General features: G+C 42.3%; 1 protein-coding gene across 1 annotated transcript; it reads left to right on the top strand.

The window, feature by feature from the left end:
• The first annotated feature begins 4,357 nt into the window (after window positions 1–4,357).
• Window positions 4,358–24,048, top strand: LOC120045807 (potassium voltage-gated channel subfamily H member 6). The gene is made up of 11 exons (XM_038990741.1): window positions 4,358–4,498; window positions 17,168–17,593; window positions 18,092–18,485; window positions 18,681–18,880; window positions 19,318–19,570; window positions 20,440–20,633; window positions 20,966–21,077; window positions 21,167–21,427; window positions 21,586–21,775; window positions 23,474–23,666; window positions 23,764–24,048. The coding sequence occupies exons 1-11, from the start codon at window positions 4,358–4,360 to the stop codon at window positions 24,046–24,048; spliced, it is 2,649 nt and encodes an 882-aa protein (XP_038846669.1).
• The last annotated feature ends 1,255 nt before the right edge of the window (window positions 24,049–25,303 follow it).

Consider the following 25,303-nt stretch of genomic DNA (forward strand, 5'->3'; position numbering starts at 1 on the left):
TTGGCGATGAATATGTAGTGAGGACCATCCAATTAGAGCAGACAGGTCGCAATGGTGGTTAGTATATGGGGCTTTGGTGACAAAACGGATGGCACTGTGATAGACTGCATCCAATTTGCTGAATAGAGTGTTGGAGGCTATTTTGTAAATGACATCGCCGAAGTCAAGGATCAGTAGGATAGTCCGTTTTATGAGGTTATGTTTGGCAGCATGAGTGAAGGAGGCTTTTTTGCGAAATAGGAAGCCGATTCTAGATTTAATTTTGGATTGGAGATGCTTAATATGAGTTTGGAAGGAGTGTTTACAGTCTAGCCAGACATCTAGGTATTTGTAGTTGTCCAGATTTTCTAAGTCAGAACCGTCCAGAGTAGTGATGCTAGGTCGGCGGGCAGCGATCAGTTGAAGAGCATGCATTTAGTTTTACTAGCGTTTAAGAGCAGTTGGAGGCCACGTAAGAAGTGTTGTACGGCATTGAAGCTCGTTTGGAGGTTTGGTTACACAGTGTCCAAAGAAGGGCCAGATGTATACAGAATGGTGTCATCTGCGTAGAGGTGGATCAAATAATCACCCACAGCAAGAGCGACATCATTGAAATATACAGACAAAAGAGTCGGCCCGAGAATTGAACCATGTGGCACCCCCATAGAGACTGTTAGAGGTCCGGACAACAGGCCCTCCGATTTGACACACTGAACTCTATCTGAGAAGTAGTTAGTGAACCAGGCAGTCATTAGAGAAACCAAAGCTGTTGAGTCTGCCGATAAGAATACGGTGATTGACAGAGTCGAAAGCCTTGGCCAGGTTGATGAAGACGGCTGCACAGTACTGTTTTTTATCGATGGTGGTTATGATATCGTTTAGTACCTTGAGCGTGGCTGAGGTGCACCCGTGACCAGCTCGGAAACCGGATTGCATAGCGGAGAAGGTATGGTGAGATTCGAGATGGTCGGTGATCTATTTGTTCACTTGGCTTTCGAAGACTTTAGAAAGGCAGGGCAGGATGGATATAGGTCTGTAACAGTTTGGGTCTAGAGTGTCTCCCCCTTTGAAGAGGGGAGACCGCGGCCACTTTCCAGTCTTTAGGAATCTCAGACGATACGAAAGAGAGGTTGAACAGACTAGTAATAGGAGTTGCGACAATATCGGCAGATAATTTTAGGAAGAGAGGGTCCAGATTGTCTAGTCCATCTGATTTGTAGGGATCCAGATTCTGCAGCTCTTTCAGGACATCAGCTGTCTGGATTTGGGTGAAGGAGAAGCGGGGGGGCTTCGAGCCAGTTACTGCGGGGGGTGCAAAGCTGTTAGCCGGGGTTGGGGTAGTCAGGTGGAAAGTGTGGCCAGCCGTAGAGAAATGCTTATTGAAATTCTCGATTATCGTGGATTTATCGGTGGTGACAGTGTTTCCTAGCCTCAGTGCAGTGGGCAGCTGAGAGGAGGTGCTCTTATTCTCCATGGACTTTAGAGTGTCCCAAAGCTTTTTGCAATTAGTGCTGCAGGATGCAAATGTTCTGTTCTGTTTGAAAAAGCTAGCCTTTGCTTTCCTAACTGACTTGTGTATATTGGTTCCTGACTTCCCTGAAAAGTTGCATATCGCGGGGACTATTCGAAGCTAATGCAGTGCGCCACAGGATATTGTGACAAGGACCATGTTATTTTGCTATTCTTTGACAAAAATGTCTCTCTTTCAGCTTGTGGGATTTCTTCTTCATCTGAAGATGATGCATTGTTCTTTGGGTTGTATTCTTCCCCATCTTCTTTTTCTGATACCTCCTCTTCTATATCATTGTTCTCTTGTTCCTCCTGGACATCTGAAAAAATCAGATATACGACCTGTTGGGCACTGAAATGTGCACTCATGGCTTCAGCAAAGGGAGAACTGTCACTTGCAGCACCTTTATAGCCTCTGACTGCATTCCCCATTAGTAAACAATGCTTTCAAGAAATGTTTATTTTGTCTGAAATTGTTTTTATTTTGTCTGTGAACTTGAGCCATGTGTGGGGTCGTGGAGGGGTCGTGGAGGGGAGATGCTGCACATGCACAAGAACGTTTTAGTTTTGTCTGAGTTCAATCAGTAGCACACATTCTCAATTTCTCATTGTGTGTGTGTGTGTGTGTGTGTGTGTGTGTGTGTGTGTGTGTGTGTGTGTGTGTGTGTGTGTGTGTGTGTGTGTGTGTGTGTGTGTGTGTGTGTGTGTGTCTTTGTGGTTTTTGTGGTGTGTAAATGATTTTATAACTGCCGGGTCAAAAATTACCCTAAGACAATCTTTGTACCCTGGTGGTGTACAGCTTTCATGGAAATATGAACAAAGGCGATGTTTCATTTTTTCTAATGTTGGGGTCACTCTAGGAAAAGTCAAATGTGTTTTACGTGCTGTTTTTGAGGTAGGGTTCCCCACACATCACAACATTTTTCGGTGTCTGCGTGATACTTATAGCAAAACTGAAAGGGTCCATTGAATGTAGTGACAGGAATGTCCAATGTAATAACATTGAGACCATTTCCTGTTGTTATCCGTGATTTGGGATTGATTTTATTTGTCGGCGGCTCTCTGCTGTAGTCATTGATCAGTTCACTGTGTTAGTGAATGAGGCATAGAGGCATAGCCACGTGTTAACGCTAACCCAGTTAACTGGCCTGTGGGAGTCAGACTCTGGAGGGTATGACGCTAAGAGAGGTTGTCATCTGCGCAGATTAACGGAAAGCATTCTAATGTATATTATGAGCAAAAAAGGAACCAGAAAACAACTGGCAAACACTTTGACGAAATCTCTTCAAACTATTTACAGAAATCGCAATTTTGGCAGACATTTTCTGAGGGAACTGGTTTTATACTGGTAAAGTTTTTTGGGGAGGAGAGGAAGACCAACAGAAGACATTTTCTCAGAGGAGATACGATTTTAAAACTGTCTCTGACTTTTATTTGTGGTGGAACAAGTTGCTGAACCAGTTGCTTGTTGGAACATTCTGTGGAGGACCATCTTAGTGGAACTAGTATCCTGAGGGGATATCCTTTCTGTCTCTCCCAGGGACATGAGGGCGGATTGGGGAGCCCAGGGTGGGGAAGTGCACGTCACTACCAGTAAGTCCGTCTGCATTTGAAATTGCAACCTATTCCCTATGGGCAAAAGTAGCATACGTAGGGAGTAGGTGCCATTTCAGACATTCCCTCTGTCAGTGTTAAAATACATTCAAAATCAATTTTGTGCTTGCTCAACAGACCTGAGTTCAAATACTATTTCAAAAATCTCAATTACTTTCACATACATTTTGAAGTATGTATTCAGATATATTCTATTTGACAAGACAAGTAGTTTAATATTTTGTATTATTTGGAAATACACTTGGAAAGTATTTGAAAAACTGTAATACACTCACTCAAATACACTCCCATGCATTTAACCCAGGTATATGAAATAAGTATTTGAACATACTAGTTGGTTTTGACAAATAACCATTCAAATACTCAAATAAAAGTACTTGTTTAGGGCTGTGTACACAGAAATGATTTGAAATACCAGATATTCAAATACACACGTATTTGAACCCAGGTCTTTCGCTCACAGCCTAATAATAAAGTTTCCTTTTTAAAAGCCATTTTTCTAATGTTTGTTATAGTAATGTACATGAATTCTAGTCCTGAAATCAAGTCAAACATAGTCAAACATTTCCTCCCCCTAGTAAAATGGAGGTTGGAATGAATTCAAAGGAGTGTTTTAGCGCTGCGCATGGCGCTACAGACAATGTGCCTTTTGAAAAGGCTATTTCCCTGACATTCTACATGTCTTTGAATGATTCCGACCGGAGGCCGTGAAAATAGGGATGTTTATGTGTATTCTGGTATGCATCTACATCAACAAGAGTGCAATTTGTCACAGATACAGTAAAAAATAAAAAATAAATGGTGTGATTGGGAAACACCCCCATTACCTCATTTAGCTGCCACAAATTAGGGGAGGGGAGATATACACCTTAATTTAGGTAATTATATGGATTTTTATAAGCATCACAACACTCCAAACTTGTGGGGATTTTTGAAAAGAGAAGGGGAGCTGAAAGGTTGAATTCTGCCACAATAGTCACTCTTTAATAGCATATTTGCAAATTCTAGTCTCTTGAGACAAACTTGGTTCTGGGTCAAGATAAGAAATCATATTTTGGTTCTTCATCAAAATGTTAATAAGCAAATGCATACATAACCACATTGGGACTCATGTCATTGTCTCTTTAACTAAACATGGGTGCCTGTTTTTCTTTGTCTCCTGTCATTGGCCCCGAATTACCTGTCTGGTGGGAACATTGGAGCTCCATCAGACCTCCAGCTTTGCCAGCTGAACTCCACGTCCGACTCGGACCTAATGAAGACTTGGGGAACAGCCAACCGGGCCCCCCCTCCCTTCAAACCCGACATGCTGTCCCCCCCAGCCTCCAGGGTGGAGCTCCTTTCCCCAGCCAAGGTGAAGGAGCGCACACAGAACGTCACAGACAAGGTCACACAGGTAGGGTGGTGTGTGTGTGTGTGTATATAAGTATAGTATAAAAATGTATACAGTGTATCCACACCCCTTTTCCACATTTTGTGTTACAGCCTGAATTCAAATTGATTAACTGTAAGTCGCTCTGGATAAGAGCGTCTGCTAAATGACTAAAATGTCAAATGTAAATTAAATGTAGATTTTGTGTCACTGGCCTACACACAATACCCAATAATGTCAAAGTGGAATTATGTTCATAAAAAAATGTCAAGCTGAAATGTCTTGATTCAGTAAATAGTCAACCCCTTTGTTATACGGCAAGCCCAAATAAGTTCAGGAGTAAACGTTTGCTTTACAAGTCACATAATAAGTTGCCTGGGCTCTCTGTGTGCAATAGTAGTGTTTAAAACATGATTTTCGAATGACTACCTCCTCTCTGTACCCCACACATACAATTATCTATAAAGTCCCTCAGTTGAGCAGTGAATTTCAAACACAGATTCAACCACAACGACAAGGGAGGTTTTCCAATGCCTCGCAAAGAAGGGCACCTATTGGTAGATGGGTAAAAAAGAAAAGAAACAGACATTGAATAGCCCTTTGAGCATGGTGAAGTTAATAATTACACTTTTGATGGTGTATCAATGCACCCAGCCACTGCAAAGATACAGGTGTCCTTCCTAACTCAGCTGCCATAGAGGAAGGAAACTGCTCAGGGATTTCACCATGAGGACAATGGTGACTTTAAAAAAGTTAGTTTATTAATGGCTGTGATAAGAGAGAACTGAGGATGGATCAACAACATGACCTAAATACTAACCTAAATGACAGATTGAAAAGAAGGAAGCCTGTAGCGAATACTCCAAAACATGCATCCTGTTTGCAATAAGGCACTAAAGTAAAACTGCAAACAAATTAACTTCATGTCCTGAATATGAAGTGTTATGTTTGGGGCAAATCCAACAGAACACATCACTGAGTACCACTCTTAAAATTTTCAAGCATGGTGGGAGCTGCATCATGTTATGGGTATGCTTGTAATTGGCAAGGACTAGAGAGTTTTTTGGGATAAAAATAAATGGAATAGAGCTAAGCACAGACAAAATCCAATAAAAGAAAACCTGGTATGCCTGGTCTGGTATGACAACTGCTCGGCCTCCGACCACAAGGCACTACAGAGGGTAGTGCGTACGGCCCAGTACATCACCGGGGCCAAGCTTCCTGCCATCCAGGATCTCTATTCCAGGTGGTGTCCGAGGAAGGCCCTAAAAATTGTCAAAGACTCCAGCCACCCTAGTCATAGACTGTTCTCTGTGCTACAGCATGGCAAGGAGTACCGGAGCGCCAAGTCTAGGTCCAAGAGGCGTCTAAACCGCTTCTACCCCCATTTTCTTAAAACTGCATTGTTGGTTAAGGATTTGTACACTACCATTCAACTACCAGTTTGGGGTCACTTAGAAATGTCCTTGTTTCTGAAAAAAAGCACATTTTTTGTCCATTAAAATAACATCAAATTAATCAGAAATACAGTGTAGACATTGTTACTGCTGGAAACGGCTGATTTTTAATGGAATATCTACAGAGGCCCATTATCAGCAACCATCACTCCTGTGTTCCAATGGCACGTTGTGTTAGCTAATCCAAGTTTATCATTTTAAAAGGCTAGTTGACCATTAGAAAACCCTTTTGCAATTATGTTAGCACAGCTGAAAACTGTTGTCCTGATTAAAGAAGCAATAAAACTGGTCTTCTTTAGACTAGTTGAGTATCTGGAGAATCAGCATTTGTGGGTTTGATTACAGGCTCAAAATGGCCAGAAACAAAGAACTCCTCACAAGTTTCACAAGTCCTCAACTGGCAGCTTCATTAAATAGTACCCACAAAACACCAGTCTCAACGTTAACAGTGAAGAGGTGACTCCAGGATGCTGGCCTTCTAGGCAGAGTTACTCTGTCCAGTGTCTGTGTTCTTTTGCCCATCTTAATCTTTTTTTTTAATTCACCAGTCTGAGACAAGGCTTTTTCTTTGCAACTCTGCCTAGAAGGCCAGCATCCCAGAGTCGCCACCAGTTGTGAGGCATCTGTTTCTCAAACTAGACACTAATGTACTTGTCCTCTTGCTCAGTTGTGCACCGGGGCCTCCCACTCCTCTTTCTATTCTGGTTAGAGCCAGTTTGCGCTGTTCTGTGAAGGGAGTAGTACACAGCATTGTACGAGATCTCTCTTGCCAATTTCTCGCATGGAATAGCCTTAATTTCTCAGAACAAGAATAGACTGACGAGTTTCTGAAGAAAGTATTTGTTTCTTAATATTTTGAGCCTGTAATCAAACCCACAAATACCACAAACCCAGATACTCAACTAGTCTAAATAAGTTTTATTGCTTCTTTAATCAGAACAACAGCTTTCAGCTGTGCTAACATACATGCAAAAGGGTTTTCTAATGATCAATTAGCCTTTTAAAATGATAAACTTGGATTAGCTAACACAACCTGCCGTTGGAACACAGGAGTAATGGTTGCTGATAATGGGCCTGTGTCTATGTAGATATTCCATAAAAAATCTGCTGTTTCCAGCTACAAAAGTAATTTATAACATTAACAATGTCTACACTGTATTTCTGATCAATTTGATGTTATTTTAATAGACAATTTTTTCCCGCTTTTCTTGAAAAAACAAGGACATTGCTAAGTGAACCCAAACTTTTGAACGGTAGTGTATATGTATATTATATTTAACCATATTATATTTAAGTATTCCTCAGGATTCAGTCTCGCTGTGTTTGTATATCTCAGATAGCAACATTTGAGTTGGCTTATCAGAGTTTGGTATTGTGAGACAGGGTAAGCACTTGGAATTATTGTCATCATGAACATCTTAACTCCATATGATGTTACACATAGCGGTCAATTCGTCTAGTTAGTAATATCATATCATATTTCGTATCATGTCATATAATAGTAGGCATCATTTACACTGTAGGGACAGGGGAATAGTGTAGAAATGTAGAAACTAGATAGTGTAGAAATGCCATAAATTAGCATAGAAAGGCAAAACATTCTAGGGGAAGGTCTCCACCTCCCCACACACACATTTCTAATCAAAGTTACACAACTTGCATAGAGCTGTCTCCGATCGCTCACTGAATTTATTTGCTCAATGCGGTGCTTTGTTGGTGTATTGAGATTTGTCCTCTAACCCGTGACTCATACTGACTTGGCACCCTACAGGGAAATCATTGATGCCTGGTATCAGTATTAGGGCACGTGGGAGGCAATGTGGTTGACCCGCTAGTGGAAAAATCACTATGGGTGTTGAATAGATGTTATATCTCCTGGGTGTGGAGAATGGCTGGCTGCCACTGTCCAATCTATGCCTGCTGGAGCCCCAGGGACAGCATCCTGGTTCAGTGCCATGGTATAATGTGTGTTTGATATCAGTGAAGGACAACAGGCTGTAGTTTTGTACTGTGCATTCTATAATGTATGTATGGGACCCATGGCCATGACTGTTGACCTTTCTGTCAAAAGGTGATTAGCACATTTAATTGAATCCAATTGAAATGGACATCAACTTAAAGGCTTCATAGAGCATTCCTAGTCTTCATGAGCCCTATATACAGTACCAGTCAAAAGTTTGGAGACACCTACTCATTCCAGGGTTTTTATTTATCTAGACTATTTTCTGCGTTGTAGAATAATAGTGAAGACATAACTATGAAATAACACATATGGAATCATGTAGTAACCCAAAAAGTGTTAAATCAATATGTTTTATGTTTTATATTCTTTAAAGTAGCCTTGATGACAGCTTTGCACACTCTTGGCATTCTCTCAACCAGCTTCATGAGGAATGCTTTTCCAACAGTCCTGAAGGAGTTCCCACATATGCTGAGCACTTGTTGGCTGCTTTTCCTTCACTCTGTGGTCCAAATCATATCAATTGGGTTGGGTTGGGTGATTGTGGAGGCCAGGTAATCTGATGCAGCACTCCCTCAATCTCATTCTTGGTCAAATAGCCCTTACACAGCCTGGAGGTGTGTTTTGGGTCATTGTCCTGTTAAAAAACAAATGATAGTCCCATTAAGCGCAAACCAGATGAGATGGCATATTGCTACAGAATGCTGTGGTAGCCATGCTGGTTAAGTGTGCCATGAAATCTAAATAAATCACAGACAATGTCACCAGCAAAGCACCATCACAACTCCTCCTCCATGCTTCACGGTGGGAACCACATATGAAGAGATCATCCGTTCACCTACTCTGCATCTTTTAACCAGATAAGTTGACAAAGAACACATTCTCATTTACAGCAACAACCTGGGGAATAGTTACAGGGGAGAGGAGGGGGGATGAAAGAGCCAATTGTAAACTGGGGATGATTAGGTAACCGTGATGGTTAGAGGGCCAGATTGGGAATTTTGCCAGGACACCGGGGTTAACACCCCTACTCTTATGGTAAGTATCATGGGATCTTTAGTGACCACAGAGAGTCAAGACACCTGTTTAACATCCCTAAAACGAGACAGAGACAGAAAGACAGCACCCTACATAGGGAAACGTCCCCAATCACAGCCCTGGGGGAATGGGATATTTATATATCTTTGACCAGGGGAAAGGGTGCCTCCTACTGGCCATCACCACTTGGTCTCCCATCCAGGACCAACCCTGCTTAGCTTATAGAAATGGTGCTGTAGGCTACAGTCAGAGTCATCAGATGTTTTTTGGGACAAGGTGCAGAATATTTTTGGGCCTAATTTAGATATGTTTCTGCTTATATAATGAACATCAATACAGTTGAAGTCGGAAGTTTACATACACCTTAGCATACTTTGAAACTCAGTTTTTCACAATTCCTGACATTTAATCCTAATAAAAATTCCCTGTCTTAGGTCAGTTAGGATCACCACTTTATTTTAAGAATGTGAAATGTCAGAATAATAATAGAGAGAATTATTTATTTCAGCTTTTATTTATTTCATCACATTCCCAGTGGGTCAGAAGTTCACATACACTCAATTAGTATTTGGTAGCATTGCCTTTAAATTGTTTAACTTGGGTCAAACGCTTCAGGTAGACTTCCACCAGCTTCCCACATTAAGTTGGGGGAATTTTGGCCCATTCCTCCTGACAGAGCTGGTGTAACTGAGTCAGTTTTGTAGGCCTCCTTGCTAGCACAAGCTTTTTCAGTTCTGGCCACAAATCTTCTATAGGATTGAGGTCAGTGCTTTGTGATGGCCACTCCAATACCTTGACTTTGTTGTCCTTAAGCCATTTTGCCACAACTTTGGAAGTATGCTTGAGGTCATTGTCCATTTGGAAGACCCATTTGCGACCAAGCTTTAACTTCCTGACTGATGTCTTGAGATGTTGCTTCAATATATCCACATAAATTTCCTACCTCATGATGCCATCTATTTTTTGAAGTGCACCAGTCCCTCCTGCAGCACAGCACCCCCACTACATGATGCTGCCACCCCCGTGCTTCACGATTGGAATGGTGTTCTTTGGCTTGCAAGCCTCCCCATTTTTCTTCCAAACATAATAATGGTCATTATGGCCAAACAGTTATATTTTTGTTTCATCAGACCAGAGGACATTTCTCCAAAAAGTACGATCTTTGTCCAAATGTGCAGTTGCAAACCGTAGTCTGGCTTTTTTTATGGCGGTTTTGGAGCAGTGGCTTCTCCTTTGCTGAGCGGCCTTTCAGGTCATGTCGATATAGGACTTGTTTTACTGTGGATATAGATACTTTTGTACCTGTTTCCTCCAGCATCTACACAAGGTCCTTTGCTGTTGTTCTGGGATTGATTTGCACTTTTTGCACGAAAGTACGTTCTTCTCTAGGAGACAGAATGCGTCTCCTTCCTGAGTGGTATGATGGCTGCGTGGTCCCATGGTGTTTATACTTGCGTACTATTGTTTGTAAAGATGAACGTGGTACCTTCAGGCATTTGGAAATTGCTCCCAAGGATGAACCAGACTTGTGGAGGTCCACAATTTATTTTCTGAGGTCTTGTCTGATTTCTTTTGATTTCCCCATGATGTCAAGCAAAGAGGCACTGAGTTTGAAGGTAGGTCTTGAAATACATCCACAGGTACACCTCCAATTGACTCAAATGATGTCAATTAGCCTAACAAAAGATTCTAAAGCCATGACATCATGTTCTGGAATTTTCGAAGCTGTTTAAAGACACAGTCAACTTAGTGAATGTAAACTTCTGACCCACTGGAATTGTGATACAGTGAATTATAAGTGAAATAATCTGTAAACAATTGTTGGAAAAATTACTTGTGTCATGCACAAAGTAGATGTCCTAACCGACTTGACAAAACTATAGTTTGTTAACAAGAAATTTGTGGAGTGGTTGAAAAACGAGTTTTAATGACTCCAACCTAAGTGTATGTAAACTTCCAACTTCAACTGTGTAAACGCAACATGGAACAATTTCACTTAGTTACAGTATATATAAGGAAATCAGTCAATTAAAATAAACGTATTAGGCCCTAATATATAGATTTCACATGACTGTGCAGCCATGGGTGGGCCTGGGAGGACATAGGCCCACCCACTGCGGAGCAAGGCCCAGCCTATCAGAATGAGTTTTCCCCCACAAACAGGCTTTATTACAGACAGAAATACTCCTCAGTTTCATCAGCTGTCCAGGTGGCTGAACTCAGATGATCCCGCAGGTGAAGATTTCGGATGTGGAGGTCATGGCCTGGCATGGTTACACATGGTCTGCAGATGTGAGGCCGGTTGGACGTACTGCCAAATTCTCTAAAACGACATTCAATTCTCTGGCAACAGCTCTGGTGGGCATTCCTGCAGTCAGCATGCCAAATGCATCTGTTGAATTGTGTTGCGCCTTAGGGTCCTGTAAGAACCCCCACCAACTAACTGCCCAACTGAAACTTTGGATTTGAATTTGAAAGGACAGCCGGTGCATTCACTTAACTGAAAAATGTTAATATCTCAATTTAAGTTAAGTGCCTGCACCTGCTGTCCTCTCAAATTCAAATCCAAAAGTTCAGTTGAGCAGTTAGGGTCCTACAAGACTCCCCACCAACTAAGGCGGTTCCTCAATGAATCCCACCTCCTATGGTGTTCTTGGAAGAACCTTTTAGGGGCTATTTTCAGTGACTAGAACATTGAGGATCTTAGAAGAACATTTGTTGAACCCCTAATTTGTAGAGTGTAGAAGATTAATAAACCCTTGCTTACCAGAATAATGTCATAAATGATAGAATGAATGCTTCAATTTAGTTAACGTCGTAAAGTTTTTTCTATCATCTCTGCTTCTTTCATGGAGCAAAGACATTTAGGGACCAGGGAGAAAATGCAATAAATAACAAACAAAAAAATATGAAACAGTAAGCCGTGAAAATGAAATGTTTCTGATAAAATATGCATCTAAGCCCGACTGAAATCTTATGTGGTTAAGGTTAAGTTTAGCAATTAGATTAAAGGGTTAAGGCTTGGGTTAGCTAAAAAGTTAGGGTTAGCTAACATGCTAAGTAGTTGCAAAGTAACTAAAAAGTAGTAAGTAGTTAAAGTTGCTAATTGACTAAAATGCTAAAGTTCTCCGTGATGAGATTCAAACTCAACCTTTGGGTTTCTAGACGTCGAATTGAATTTATTTTGGGTAACAGACATATACAACAAAATGAACAATGTGGACCCAGAGGATATCACTTAACTGTATTAATTAATACGCTTGTTTCCAAAATGGTCCTCAATGGTAAAAACAATAACATAATGATTAAAAGGCAAGACCATTTTACAAACAACAATAAATACATTATTCACTATTCACTGCACATTTCCCTAACCTTAAATCAACCATATTAATTTCACATTAAAACAATCTATTCATTTCGTATACCTATCATTCAAATAAATACACCTGACCAGAAGTAGGGGGCACAAGGGGCAGTGGAGTAGTTTCTCTTACTTAGACAACCTTGTCCCAATTAAAACCTTTGCCTGCTTTTTAAATCTATTTCTACTTGCTTGATCTCCAGGGGGATGCTATTCCACAGACAAATGCCTGTACAGAAAAACATGCTCCTTGCAGTACTGTTTACTCTTGGGATTTTACAAGACATAACACTAGCTCTGGTATTGTAACTGTGTTGGTTATAGACCATATCAATGTGTTTTTTCATATAACCTGGGACACTATCATTTAAGATGTCAAACATATGATTAAGTTTAAAGGTCCACTCTAGACTCTAAAGGCAACAAGTCCACCTCCTGTAACTCCTGTACCCCTATGTGGGTCCTAGGGGGGGACATTCAGTATATACCTGAACATTATTTTTGCATGACATGAATTCTCTTTTCCAGCTTTTTTGATAGCCCACTATACCAAGCAGAGTAGGCATAATCAATATTACACTGAATCAAAGGTTGAAACTAGCAGTTTCTTAACTTTGATGTCAACATATCTAGTGTTATGATATAGAAATGTACATTTGTAATTAAGTAACCACCTATCCTATGTAACCATACCAAACGTATCAATCATACTAATTTGAGTGCCGGATTTATGTTTACTATGTTACGTCTAGTCTGAGACCAGGCTGGGCCCGCAGTTAAACCGTTGGGACAGTGGGTTATGAGTCAACCCGAGCATCACTAATCAGTATTGTGTGTTTGTCGGGGTGGGGTACTCATGAGAGGCAGGACCACATGCTGCTTTGAACAACAGTTTATGCAAATGAGCCAGTTCACAGACGTCCACCAGACTAGAGAGTATTTGAGGACTAGAGTCAGTTTGTAAACACAGGTGATCTCACACCTGATTGATTACGAACATAATCAGAGACAAGGTTATCAGACAGCAAGATCCCTTATTCCTCTCCAACTATAAATGTGAAAGGGAGAAAATACCTTACAGCTAGCTATTTGTTGTCTTTTCTATGTGATCTGGAGTTAATCAGCGACACTATTGCTATGCTGGGGTTGTGATAGACAATAGTTGACTACTTTGTCCATAAGAGCTGGTCTGGATGGCTTTGTTAAGGCGGTAAATTAGTTAATAGACCAATCAGAAAGCGTTCCAAAACTCAAATAAAATCAAATAAAACTAGTTTTCCCCTCCCCACTGACAGCCCTAGCAAAATTCTTGCTTGAGAAATTGCTCTTTGCTAAGAAGCTATTGTTTCTTTTTGACCATTTTAATTGAAAAACAATCACAGTAAGGAACTTAATTGTTCCCCAGAAATAATTTGATATTGAGATAAAAAAAACAGCTGCATTAGACCTTTAAACGGACAATATCATTTTTTTATTTACATTTATTTTGACCCTGAAAGTGGGCTAGGAGAAACTGTAATCCAGTGTTGGTTTAAACAGCCAACTTCATCTAACTTTAGCCATGGCTAACCAAAAACACAATAGGATTAAAATAGGGAAACAATGACAGAAGATATTTACAAATCCGAACCACAGATTTGTTTTTCTTGCGCAGAATACTACTTTCAAGGTAAAATAAAACATTTTACAAGTAACAAGTAAAAAAAAAAAACTGTCCTTTAAGAACTGTTGTTTTTGTGTGTGTTTGTTATGTAGTACATGGTGGAGGAAGTGCTTGAATATATATTTTAATGTTTTTGAATAGTGAATACAATAGACAGAAATGTACATCAATGTGAGTATAAATGAGCCTATTTCAATCTCACCCTCTATGTAACACGTTTTGTACAGTCCCTTTAACAAGTATGTATACCCCTTGACTTACAGCTGTGTCTTTCTGGGTAAGTCTGTAAGAGCTTTCCACACTTGGATTGTGCAACATTTGGCAATTTATTATTTTAAAAAATATTCAAGCTCTGTCAAATTGGTTGTTGATCATTGCTAGAGAACCATTTTCAGGTCTTGCCATAGATTTTGAAGTAGATTTAAGTCAAAACTGTAACCTGGCCACTCAGGAACATTCACGGTCTTCTTGGTAAGCAACTCCAGTGTAGATTTGGCCTTGTGTTTTAGGTTATTGTCCTACTGATGGAAAGCAGACAACCAGGTTTTCTGTGCTAAGCACCATTCTGTTTCTTTTTATCCTTAAAACTCCAATCCTTCACGATACAAGCATACCCATAACATGATGCAGCCACCATTATGCTTGAAAATATGGAGAGTGATACTCAGTAATGTGTTGTATTGGTTTGCCTCAAACATAACATTTTGTATGCAGGACAAAGTTAATTGCATAGCAATTTTTTGGGGCAGTATTACATGCTGACCACACCGCTCACGTCGCATGCGCTGCAAAATACATTTACACATACATGTTATTCAATCATTGCCTCCCATTGCTCATGCGCGTCAACAAGCGTCTGTATAGCCAGGTGCTAAAATAGAACTTGGTTCTATTTGTGACGCGCTGCAAGTCCTGCCTCTCCCATCTCATTAGTTTTTCGGATCATATACCCACGTGGGTGATTGAAAGCTGAACTGAGGTCCACACTCTAGTCAGTTGTGTTAATGCACCTTAAAGTTGGTTGCCAACCACCATATAAAGTCCAAAGAACAAGCCTGTAGGAGATTACTAGAAACTAACTCGGTTTAACGTTACCCTTTCATCTGTGGATTAATTGTCGGAGTAGAGGACAAATTAACTAGCAACAGAAAGCTAGCTAGCTATTGTCATAAATGTTTAATACTTTTCGACCTGTTCCCAAATTAATATAGTTGGTTCAGAGTTTGTTTTGATATTTCAATCTGTGTGTCGCGATGGCGATCTGGTCAGCATGTTACTTTAGTGCCTTGTTGCAAACAGGATGCATGTGTTTGAATATTTCTATTCTGTACAGGCTTTCTTCTTTTCATTCTTCCAATTAGGTTAGTATTGTGGAGTAACTGCAATGTTGTTGATCCATCCTCAGTTTTCTCATATCACAGCCATTAACTTCTCTAGGGTAGGGGGCAGCATTCGGAATTTTGGATGAAAAGCATGCCCAAATTAAATTGCCTGCTACTCGGGCCCAGAAGATATGATATGCATATAACTGGTAGATTTGGATAGAAAACACTCTAAAGTTTGTAAAACTGTTAGAATAGTGTCTGTGAGTATAACAGAACTGATTTGGCAGGCGAAAACCTGAGAAAAATCCATTCGGGAAGTCGTTTTTTTTGTTGGTTTTGTAGTTTTCTATTCAATGCCATTACAGTATCCATTGACTTAGGACTCACATTGCAGTTCCTATGCCTTCCACTAGATGTCAACAGTCTTTAGAAATTGTTTCAGGCTTGTATTCTGAAAAATGAGCAAGTAAGAGCAGTCTGAATGAGTGGACCCTAAAGTGTCACAGAGCTTTTTCATGCGCACGACCGAGAGAGTGCCTTTCTTGTTTACCTTTTATATTGACAACGTTATTGTCCGGTTGAAATATTATCGATTATTTAGGCTAAAAACAACCTGAGAATTGAATATAAACATTGTTTGACATGTTTCTATGAACTTTACGGATACAATTTAGATTTGTTGTCTGCCTGTTTTGACTGCGTTTGAGCCTGTGGATTACTGAAGAAAACGTGGGAACAAAACTGAGGTTTTTGGATATAAAGAGACTTTACCGAACAAAAGGAACATTTATTGAGTAAATTAATGTCTGCTGAATGCAACCATATGAAGATCATCAAAGGTAAGGGATTCATTTTATCTCTATTTCTGACTTGTGTAACTCCTCTACTTGTCTGGTTACTGTTTGTAATGATTTGTCTGCTGGGCTATGTTCTCAAATAATCGTAAGGTATGCTTTCGCCGTATTTTTTAAATCTGACATCGTGGTTGGATTCACAAGAAGTTCATCTTTGAACCTATGTAAAATATGTTTTGTTTTCTGAATTTTTATAATGAGTATTTCTGTATTTGAATTTGGCGCCCAGCAGTTTCACTGGCTGTTGAAGAGGTGGGACGCTAACGTCTCACGTACCCTAGAGAACTCTAACGGTTTTAAATTCACCATTGGCCTCATGGTGAAATTCCTGAGCAGTTTCCTTCCTCTTCATGAACTGAGTTAGTGACTGGGTGTATTGGCAACCGCATCTTTGTAGTGACTGGGTGTATCGATACACCATCCAAAGTGTAATTAATTGTCACCATGCTCAAAGGGATATTCAATGTCTGCTTTTTTTTTACCCATTTACCAATAGGTGCCCTTCTTTGCAAGATATTGGAAAACTGTCCTGGTCTTTGTGGTTGAAATTCACTGCTCGACCGAGGGACCTGGTTTATGGGGGTACAGAGATGGGGTTAGTCATTAAACAAATCGTGTTAAACACTTATTGCACACAAAGTGAGTCCTTGCCATAACAAAGGGGTTGAATACTTATTGACTAAAAACAGTTGTTTTTAATTTGTAAAAATTCCACTTTGACATTATGGGGTATTGTGTGTAGGCCAGTGACAAAAAAAATCTCAATTTAATCCATTTTAAATTCAGGATGTAACACAAAACGTGGAAAAGGTCAAGGGGTGTGAATACTTTCTCAAGGCACCATATCTGTTTACTGAGAAAAGCAATACATGAACATATACACAATCAATAGGCTACAGCAGGTTGCACTACTTGCCTTCAAATCAAAGTAATAAGTATTGATTAGTAATTGGTGTGCGAGCACTTGCTGAATGCCTCTGGCCCTCACTCTATGCTAATGAAACACTGAAATATAATTTGGATCTCTGTTAGGTTCTGTCTCTGGGTGCTGACGTCCTGCCGGAGTACAAAATCGAGGCCCCGGTCACCCACGCATGGACCATGCTGCACTACAGCCCCGTCAAAGCGGCATGGGACTGGGTCATCCTGCTCCTGGTCCTCTACACAGCCCTCTTCACCCCCTACTCGGCCGCCTTCCTATTGGATGAGCGTGGGGACTCGCTGCGGCGGCGTTGCGGCTATACCTGCAATCCACTAAACGTGGTGGACCTCATGGTGGATGTGCTGTTCATCGTGGATATCGGGATCAACTTTCGCACAACGTTCGTCAACCCCAACGACGAGGTGGTGACCCAGCCGTGGAAGATCGCTGTGCATTACCTCAAGGGGTGGTTTGCCATCGACCTGGTGGCCGCCCTACCCTTCGACCTGCTTATCTTCCGCTCAGGGTCTGACGAGGTGAGAATAATGCAACCAACCTTTTTGGTGGGCTAACACTTTCCTTGAAGCCAACAGGTATAATGCATTATAAAGCATTTACGCCTTTAATAAGACATCAAAAGTGGGTTAATCTCTCAATGATCCTGAGTAAATACCAACCAGATAGGCATAAAATATTATAACCCTTATAAGACAATATAAAGGTTTAAGCTTATTTAGCGGACATGAGTTGGGCTCATGGTCTCGTGATGAGGTAACCATGTCTGCAATAAAAAAAAGTAAGTTGCCATCAGTCCAAGAAAGAATTCCCTTTTGATCTAATGGTCAAGATGCTGGTTTCTCCCATGGGAGAGCAGGTTTCAGATCCCACTAGGGACACCAAGCATGAACATTTCCTGTGTTACTTATTTACAACAACATTTGCTAGTAACCTGTAGCCATTTTCCCATCAATTCATTCTGCATCTCTTTTCCCATCTTCTCGCTACTATTCTCAATAAATGGCCACCTACTAAAGATGGCCACCTTGATTGGCCTGCTGAAAACAGCGCGGCTGCTTCGGTTGGTTCGTGTGGCGCGGAAGCTCGACCGCTACTCGGAGTACGGGGCCGCTGTCCTCTTTCTGCTCATGTGCACCTTTGTGCTCATCGCCCATTGGCTGGCCTGTATCTGGTACGCTGTTGGCTACGTGGAGAGGCCCTACACTGAGACGGGTTGGCTGGACAACCTGGCTGAGCAGCTGGGCAAGGCGTACAACGCAAGTGAACCTGGCTCGGGTCCGTCCGCTAAGGACTATTACATCACTGCACTCTACTTTACCTTCAGCAGCTTGACCAGTGTGGGCTTTGGGAACGTCTCCCCCAACACCAATTCAGAGAAGCTCTTCTCCATCTGTGTTATGGTTATTGGCTGTAAGTCCCTAAATGTTCGATTTACTCAGACCACATTCACAATCCATACACACTGCATTCAAAAGTAGTACATTTCATAAATACTTATGTCAACAACTGCAAGATATTTTTATTATGTCACTTATACTGCATTATCAACGTGCAATTGTTGACATAAGCCTTTATAAGCCCCATTGGCTCCTCCTCATCCTCCAGCTCTCATGTACGCCAGCATCTTTGGAAACGTGTCGGCAATCATCCAGCGCCTATACTCAGGGACGACGCGCTACCACACCCAGATGCTGAGGGTCAAGGAGTTTATCCGCTTCCACCAGATCCCCAGCGGGCTTCGCAACCGCCTGGAGGAGTACTTCCAGCACGCCTGGTCCTACACCAATGGCATTGACATGAATGCAGTGAGTAGAAAACCGGCCACCAAACTCGTAAGAAACACTTTCTTCGGTAACACTTTACGTAAAACCTGCAGGTATAATGCATTATGATGCAGTTATAATGCATTGTAAGACTTGTCATGAGCATGTATGACCTCCTTATGTCTTATAATCCTGCCATCATGATCCTGACTAAATACCAGCCATTTTCAGTCAGTTAAGGTGTAGTACATTGAGAAATAACATATTATAAGCCTTAAGAAATTATAAAGGCTATGTGCTTATAACATGTTATAAAGCATTATACCTGTAGACTATCTTCTGGTCAACAAATCTATTCAAATCCCCAAGGCATCCAGCGTAATAAACTGCAGTGCTGAAAACTCAGTTTACATTGAGAATGCCCTATTGCAAAATTACTGATTTTGACATTTATGTTGACTTTCCATCTTCCTCCCAAGGTGCTGAAGGGTTTTCCAGAGTGCTTGCAGGCTGATATATGTCTGCACCTGAACCGCAGTCTGCTGCAAAACTGCAAGGCGTTCCGGGGGGGCAGCAAGGCCTGTCTGCGGGCTCTGGCAATGTGCTTCAAGACTGTACATGCCCCACCAGGGGATACACTCATCCACTCAGGCGACATCCTCAACTCTCTCTTCTTTGTCACTCGCGGTACCATCCAGGTCACCCATGATGATGTCGTGGTGGCCATACTGGGTAAGGAAGGCTATGAAATCTATTGTTCAGCCGCTGCAGCTGGCGACTGGAACGAGCTGCAACAAACACTCAAACTGGACAGTTTTATCTCAATCTCTTCTTTCAAAGACTCAATCATGGACACTTACTGACAGATGTGGCTGCTTGGCGTGATATTGTTGTCTCTACCTTCTTGCCCTTTGTGCTGTTGTCTGTGCCCAATAATGTTTGTACCATGTTGTGTGCTGCTACCATGCTGTGTTGTTGTCGTGTTTCTGCCATGTTGTTGTCTATATGTAGTGTTGTGTTCTCGTAGTGATGTGTGTTTTGTCCTATATTATTATTTTTAAATTCCAGCCCCCGTCCCCACAGGAGGCCTTTTGCCTTTTGGTAGGCCGTCATTGTAAATAAGAATTTGTCCTTAACTGATTTGCCTAGTTAAATAAATACATGTGTCAGATCTGCTGCATTGGCTTTAGCTATATGTTAGTCATTGATGTCTTTCAAACTATTTTAGAAATGTAAATGTAGTTTCTGAAGATCATTCCCCTTCTCATGTCTATGGTTAACAGCAGAAAGAGGCTACATATTCTATTTAAGGTATTTTCAGATTTTATTGAACAGATATAGAATGACAGTGGGGGAAGGATAGTGAAGTTGTCAAAGGGATGTAGGCCAGACTCGAACCTATGCCGACACTGTAGACGTGTGCTGGAGGCTGCGGCATTGCCACTAGACCAGCCAGACCACAGCTAAATACAGTATCCTCTTAAACAGATGTGAATCATATACAGTAACTACATCCTATAGTTCAGCATTCTTTAAAATAACAGTGATGCCATCCCCCTTAATGTACTCTCACTGTCCCCCTTCCTCCCTCTATCCTGTAGGGAAGAATGACATCTTTGGGGAGCCTATCCACATGTATGCAGAGCCAGGCAAGTCCAACTCTGACGTGCGCGCCATCACTTACTGTGACCTGCACCGGATTCAGAGGGATGACCTTCTCGAAGTTCTAGACATTTATCCAGGCTTTGCCGACAACTTTTGGGCAAACTTGGAGTTCACCTTTGACCTAAGAGACGTAAGAAAAAAACACACACACACACACACACACACACACACACACACACACACACACACACACACACACACACACACACACACACACACACACACACACACACACACACACACACACACACACACACACACACACACACACACACACACACATACACACACACGTGGCTAAACTGAGAAAATGGACACATTTTATTTGGGATATTTATGGTATTGATGAACAAGATCCTTTTGGTTCACTGTGTCCAATGAAATGGGATTGTTGGCACTGTATCAGTGTATTGGGATGTGTTCAGTTTGTGTCTTGCCATTTCTGTATGTCTGGTATGTCAGGCTGACCAGGTCCCACCAATACTGTTGGCTGATGATTCTGGTGATGATTGTGGATACAGTCGTAGTAAGCCACGACACAGGGGACACTCCCTGGACTGTCGCAACGGTCCTGGTAAGTTAAGTTGATTAGTTGAATCAGGGACTGTATGTATCAAGCGAGCTAGCTGTATGGTCTTATTTTTTACATTCTACTTTGGACAGACGGCATGGACCAGGACGACCCGTACCCCTACCGCCAACGCCATTCGGTCCCACAGCCCCCCTGGGAGGAGGGCTGCAGCTGTGAGTCGCCTTGCTCCCAGTCCAGCGAGGACCTAAACAAGCCCCTAACCCAAGGGGGCAAGGTGGAGCTGTACCCTCCGGACGACGATTGGCTGGAATACTCCCCCTCAGTGGTGCGGCTGAAGCCCCCTAGTGGCGCCACAGTGGGCAGAGAGGCCCCCATGGACAGGGCTCAACCAGGTACAGTATGAGCAGTATGGTACCTCCATTTCAATTGTATGTTATGTAGCATTACTGGACCGGAGGGTTGGTTGTTGATTCGAATCCCAAAAGAATCAAAAAGACATCAGTTGATCAACAATAATGTTCTGTTATTTTCACTCTGTAAATGTTTCCAGCCACCTCTAACCTCTCACCGAACATGTCTGGGTATGTTCAATACTGGCCAGAGAGGCAGTCGGTCCAGTACTCCAACAGGCAGTGGCGCTCCTCTTCGGTTCGGACCTCATACCACCCGCCCCCGTTCACAGAGGAGAGGCCCAGTGAGCTGGAGTCCCGACTGGAACTATTACAGTCACAGCTCAACAGGTGCGAGGAACAACACGCTTACTATTACAAAACGATTTTCAACAGTTGAGCCAGACAAACAGCTGAGCCTGCACATTTTAGCTTATTTTCAACTTACCTAGGGTGCAACGCTGGCTGATACGATCTGAAATAAAATGTTTCCTGAGCTGAAATGAAAGATCCCAGAAATGTTCCATATGCACAAAAAGCTTATTTAGCTCACATTTTGTGCACTAATTTGTTTACATCCCTGTTAGTGAGAATTTCTCCTTTGCCAAGATAATCCATCCACCTGACAGGTGTGGCATATCAAGAAACTGGTTAAACAGCATGATCATTACACAGTTGCGCCTTGTGCTGGGGACAATAAAAGCCACAACACAATGCCACACGTCTCAAGTTGAGGGAGCATGCAATTGACATGCTGACTGCAGTAATGTCCACCAGAGCTGTTGCCAGAGAATTGAATGTTAATTTCTCTACCATAAGCCACCTCCAATGTCTTTTAGAGAATTTGGCAGTACGTCCAACCGGCCTCACAACCGCAGACCACGTGTAACCACGCCAGCCCAGGTCCTCCACATCCTGCTTCTTCACCTACAGGATCGTCTCAGACCAGCCACCCGGACAGCTGATGAAACTGTGGGTTTTGCACAACCGAAGAAACTGTCTCAGGGAAGCTCATTTGCGTGGTCGTCCTCACCAGGGTCTTGACCTGACTGCAGTTCGGCATCGTAACCGACTTCAGTGGGCAAATGCTCACCTTGGATGGCCACTGTCACGCTGGAGAAGTATACTCTTCACGAATGAATCCCAGTTTCACCTGTACCGGGCACATGGCACAGATGAATGGCCTTGTGTGGGTGAGCGATTTGCTGTTTTCAACGTTGTGAACAGTGACACATGGTGGCGGTGGGGTTATGGTATGGGCAGGCATAAGCTACAGACAATGAACATAATTGCATTTTATCGATGGCAATTTGAATGCACAAAGATACCATGACGATATCCTGAGGCCCATTGTTGTGCCATTTATCCGCCACCATCACCTCCTGTTTCAGCATGATAAATGCACAGCCGACGTTGCAAGGATCTGTATACAATTCCTGGAACCTGAAAATGTCCCAGTTCTTCCATGGCCTGTATACGCACCAGACATGTCACCCATTGAGCACGTTTGGGATGTTCTGGTTCAATGTGTACAACAGCGTGTTCCAGTTCCTGCCAATATCTTGCAACTTCGCAGAGCCATTGAAGAGAAGTGGGACAACATTCCACAGGCCCACAGTCAACACAGTCAACTTTATGCAAAGGAGATGTAGCGCTATAGGAGACAAAATGGTGGTCATACCAGATACTGACTTGTTTCTCTGATCCACACCCCTACCTTTTTTATTAAGGTATGTGACCAACAGATGCATATCTGTATTCTCAGTCATATGAAATCCGACTGATTTCCTTATGCACTGTAACTCAGTAAATTGTTTTCATTTACACTTTACCTTAAAAGGGACCATCTCTAATTCAAACAAAAGCAGTTCCTGTACCCCCACTCCACACATTAACAAACTGGAGCTTATGGAGTTAGACTAACTTTGACCAGAGAGACATTCCACTTAGTTATCTGCAAGGTCTTTAATGGCAACAGTGAATACATGACTACTACGTAATCCTCCTTTTCCTTCCCTCTTTCTGCCCCCTTTATCCCTCCATTACCAGACTGGAGATTCAAATGACTGCCGATATCAACGTCATCCTGCAGCTGCTCCAAAGGCAGATGACGCCGGTACCGCCCGCTTACAGCACTGTGTCAGCCATAGACTCACCTGGCCTATATGGGATGGGTGCGCCAGTGTTGCACACCATGTACCAGATCCCACCCATACAGATGGACAACCAAGCATCCACGCAGGTAGGAAAAAGCACCTGAAACATTCACAGAAGCTGTGTTACTGTAGTTAAACCTCCAACCTGTGACTGAATACTCACCCTTGATTGTTTTGTTGTAGAGCTCTGCCCAGCCTGACCTCAAGTTGCCCCTGAAATCCCAGGAGTCGCTGTCCAGCGGTATCCATCTGACTGTTGAGTCCGACGACACCATGTCCGTCACCCCGGAGATGGAGCCGACTGTGTCACTCTCCTCCCAGCCGACGGTCAAGCGGTCACTGTCTCTCATGGAAACGTCCAGACTAAGTGGCAGCCTCCGCTTCCCCTCATTGCCCGGGAAACTGGACGCCTCAGGGCAGGCGGAGATCCAGAAACATCTCTCAGATCCTGTGCTTTCTGTGACCTGAGACCCCTGTCCCTAGTTCCCCAAACCTGGGATCCTACAGACTGCTTCCACTCATATACGGATTGCAAGATAGTAGCAAAACATGTCTTTCCAGGCCCTGCCCTTTAACAGCCCCTATCCCCTATGTACTGAGATCGGAGTAGGTGGATGAGAATAAACAGCCGTTAAAGTCCTGCTAACTTTAGCCACCACTAGACAAAAAATCTGAAATTGATGGGGACATGGCATGCGGAACTGTACGAAAAAGGTAAAATCATGTAACATCAAACCAAATAATGAGTTGATTACAGTTGTTTTGGCAATGTTTATACAAGTACTGAATGCCCCCATCACTTTCATAGATTTTTTGCTAGCGTCGGCTAGGGTTAGCTGAAGATTTTAATGGCTGTTCAGAGAAAACCGAACCATGAATACGATTCTCATGGCTCATAAAATACTTTCAGGGTGAAAAACCATCTAACATTAAGTTGGAAAACACTGAACTTCCCCTTTAAGATTAAGTGCCTAGGGGAGGGGGTTGAGGTTGTTTATGGAAAGGCTGAATTCCATGTCACTCCCTTCCCCTTGTCCTTCCATTTGCGCATTCACCCGCTCCTCCGACATATGCAAATGTCCCAAAGCAGAGGGAGTGAAAATTAGTGGGTGCAGGGGCTAATTAGACCCTCCAATAGCCACTTCAAATCAAATGTATTTGTCACATACGTGTTTAGCAGATGTTATTGTGGGTGTAGCGAAATGCTCGTTTCTAGCTCCAACAGTGCAGTAATATCTAACAATATAAACAATCTAAAGTAAAGGAATGGAATTAAGACTAAATAAATATTTGGACGAGCAACATCAGATCAGCATAGACTAAGATACAGTAGAATAGGATAGAATACAGTATATACACATATGAGGTGAGTAATGCAAAATATGTATACATTAAAGTGACTAGTGTTCTATTATTTAACTGGACAGTGATTTCAAGTCTATGTATATAGGGCAGCAGCCTCTAATGTGCTAGTGATGGCTATTTAACAGTCTGATGGCCTTGAGATAGCTGGTTTTTCAGTCTCTCGGTCCCAGCTTTGATGCACCTGTACTGAGCTCGCCTTCTGGATGATAACGAGGTGAACAGGCAGTGGCTCGGGTGGTTGTAGTCCTTGATCTTTTTGACCTTCCTGTGACATCGAGTGCTGTAGCTGTCCTGGAGGGCAGGTAGTGTTACGGAGTCTAGTTGATAGGTAATCGACTAGTTGGACTGTTCCCCAGAC

This window comes from Salvelinus namaycush, chromosome 4, assembly GCF_016432855.1.
Source record: "Salvelinus namaycush isolate Seneca chromosome 4, SaNama_1.0, whole genome shotgun sequence".
NCBI classification, from domain to species: domain Eukaryota; kingdom Metazoa; phylum Chordata; class Actinopteri; order Salmoniformes; family Salmonidae; genus Salvelinus; species Salvelinus namaycush.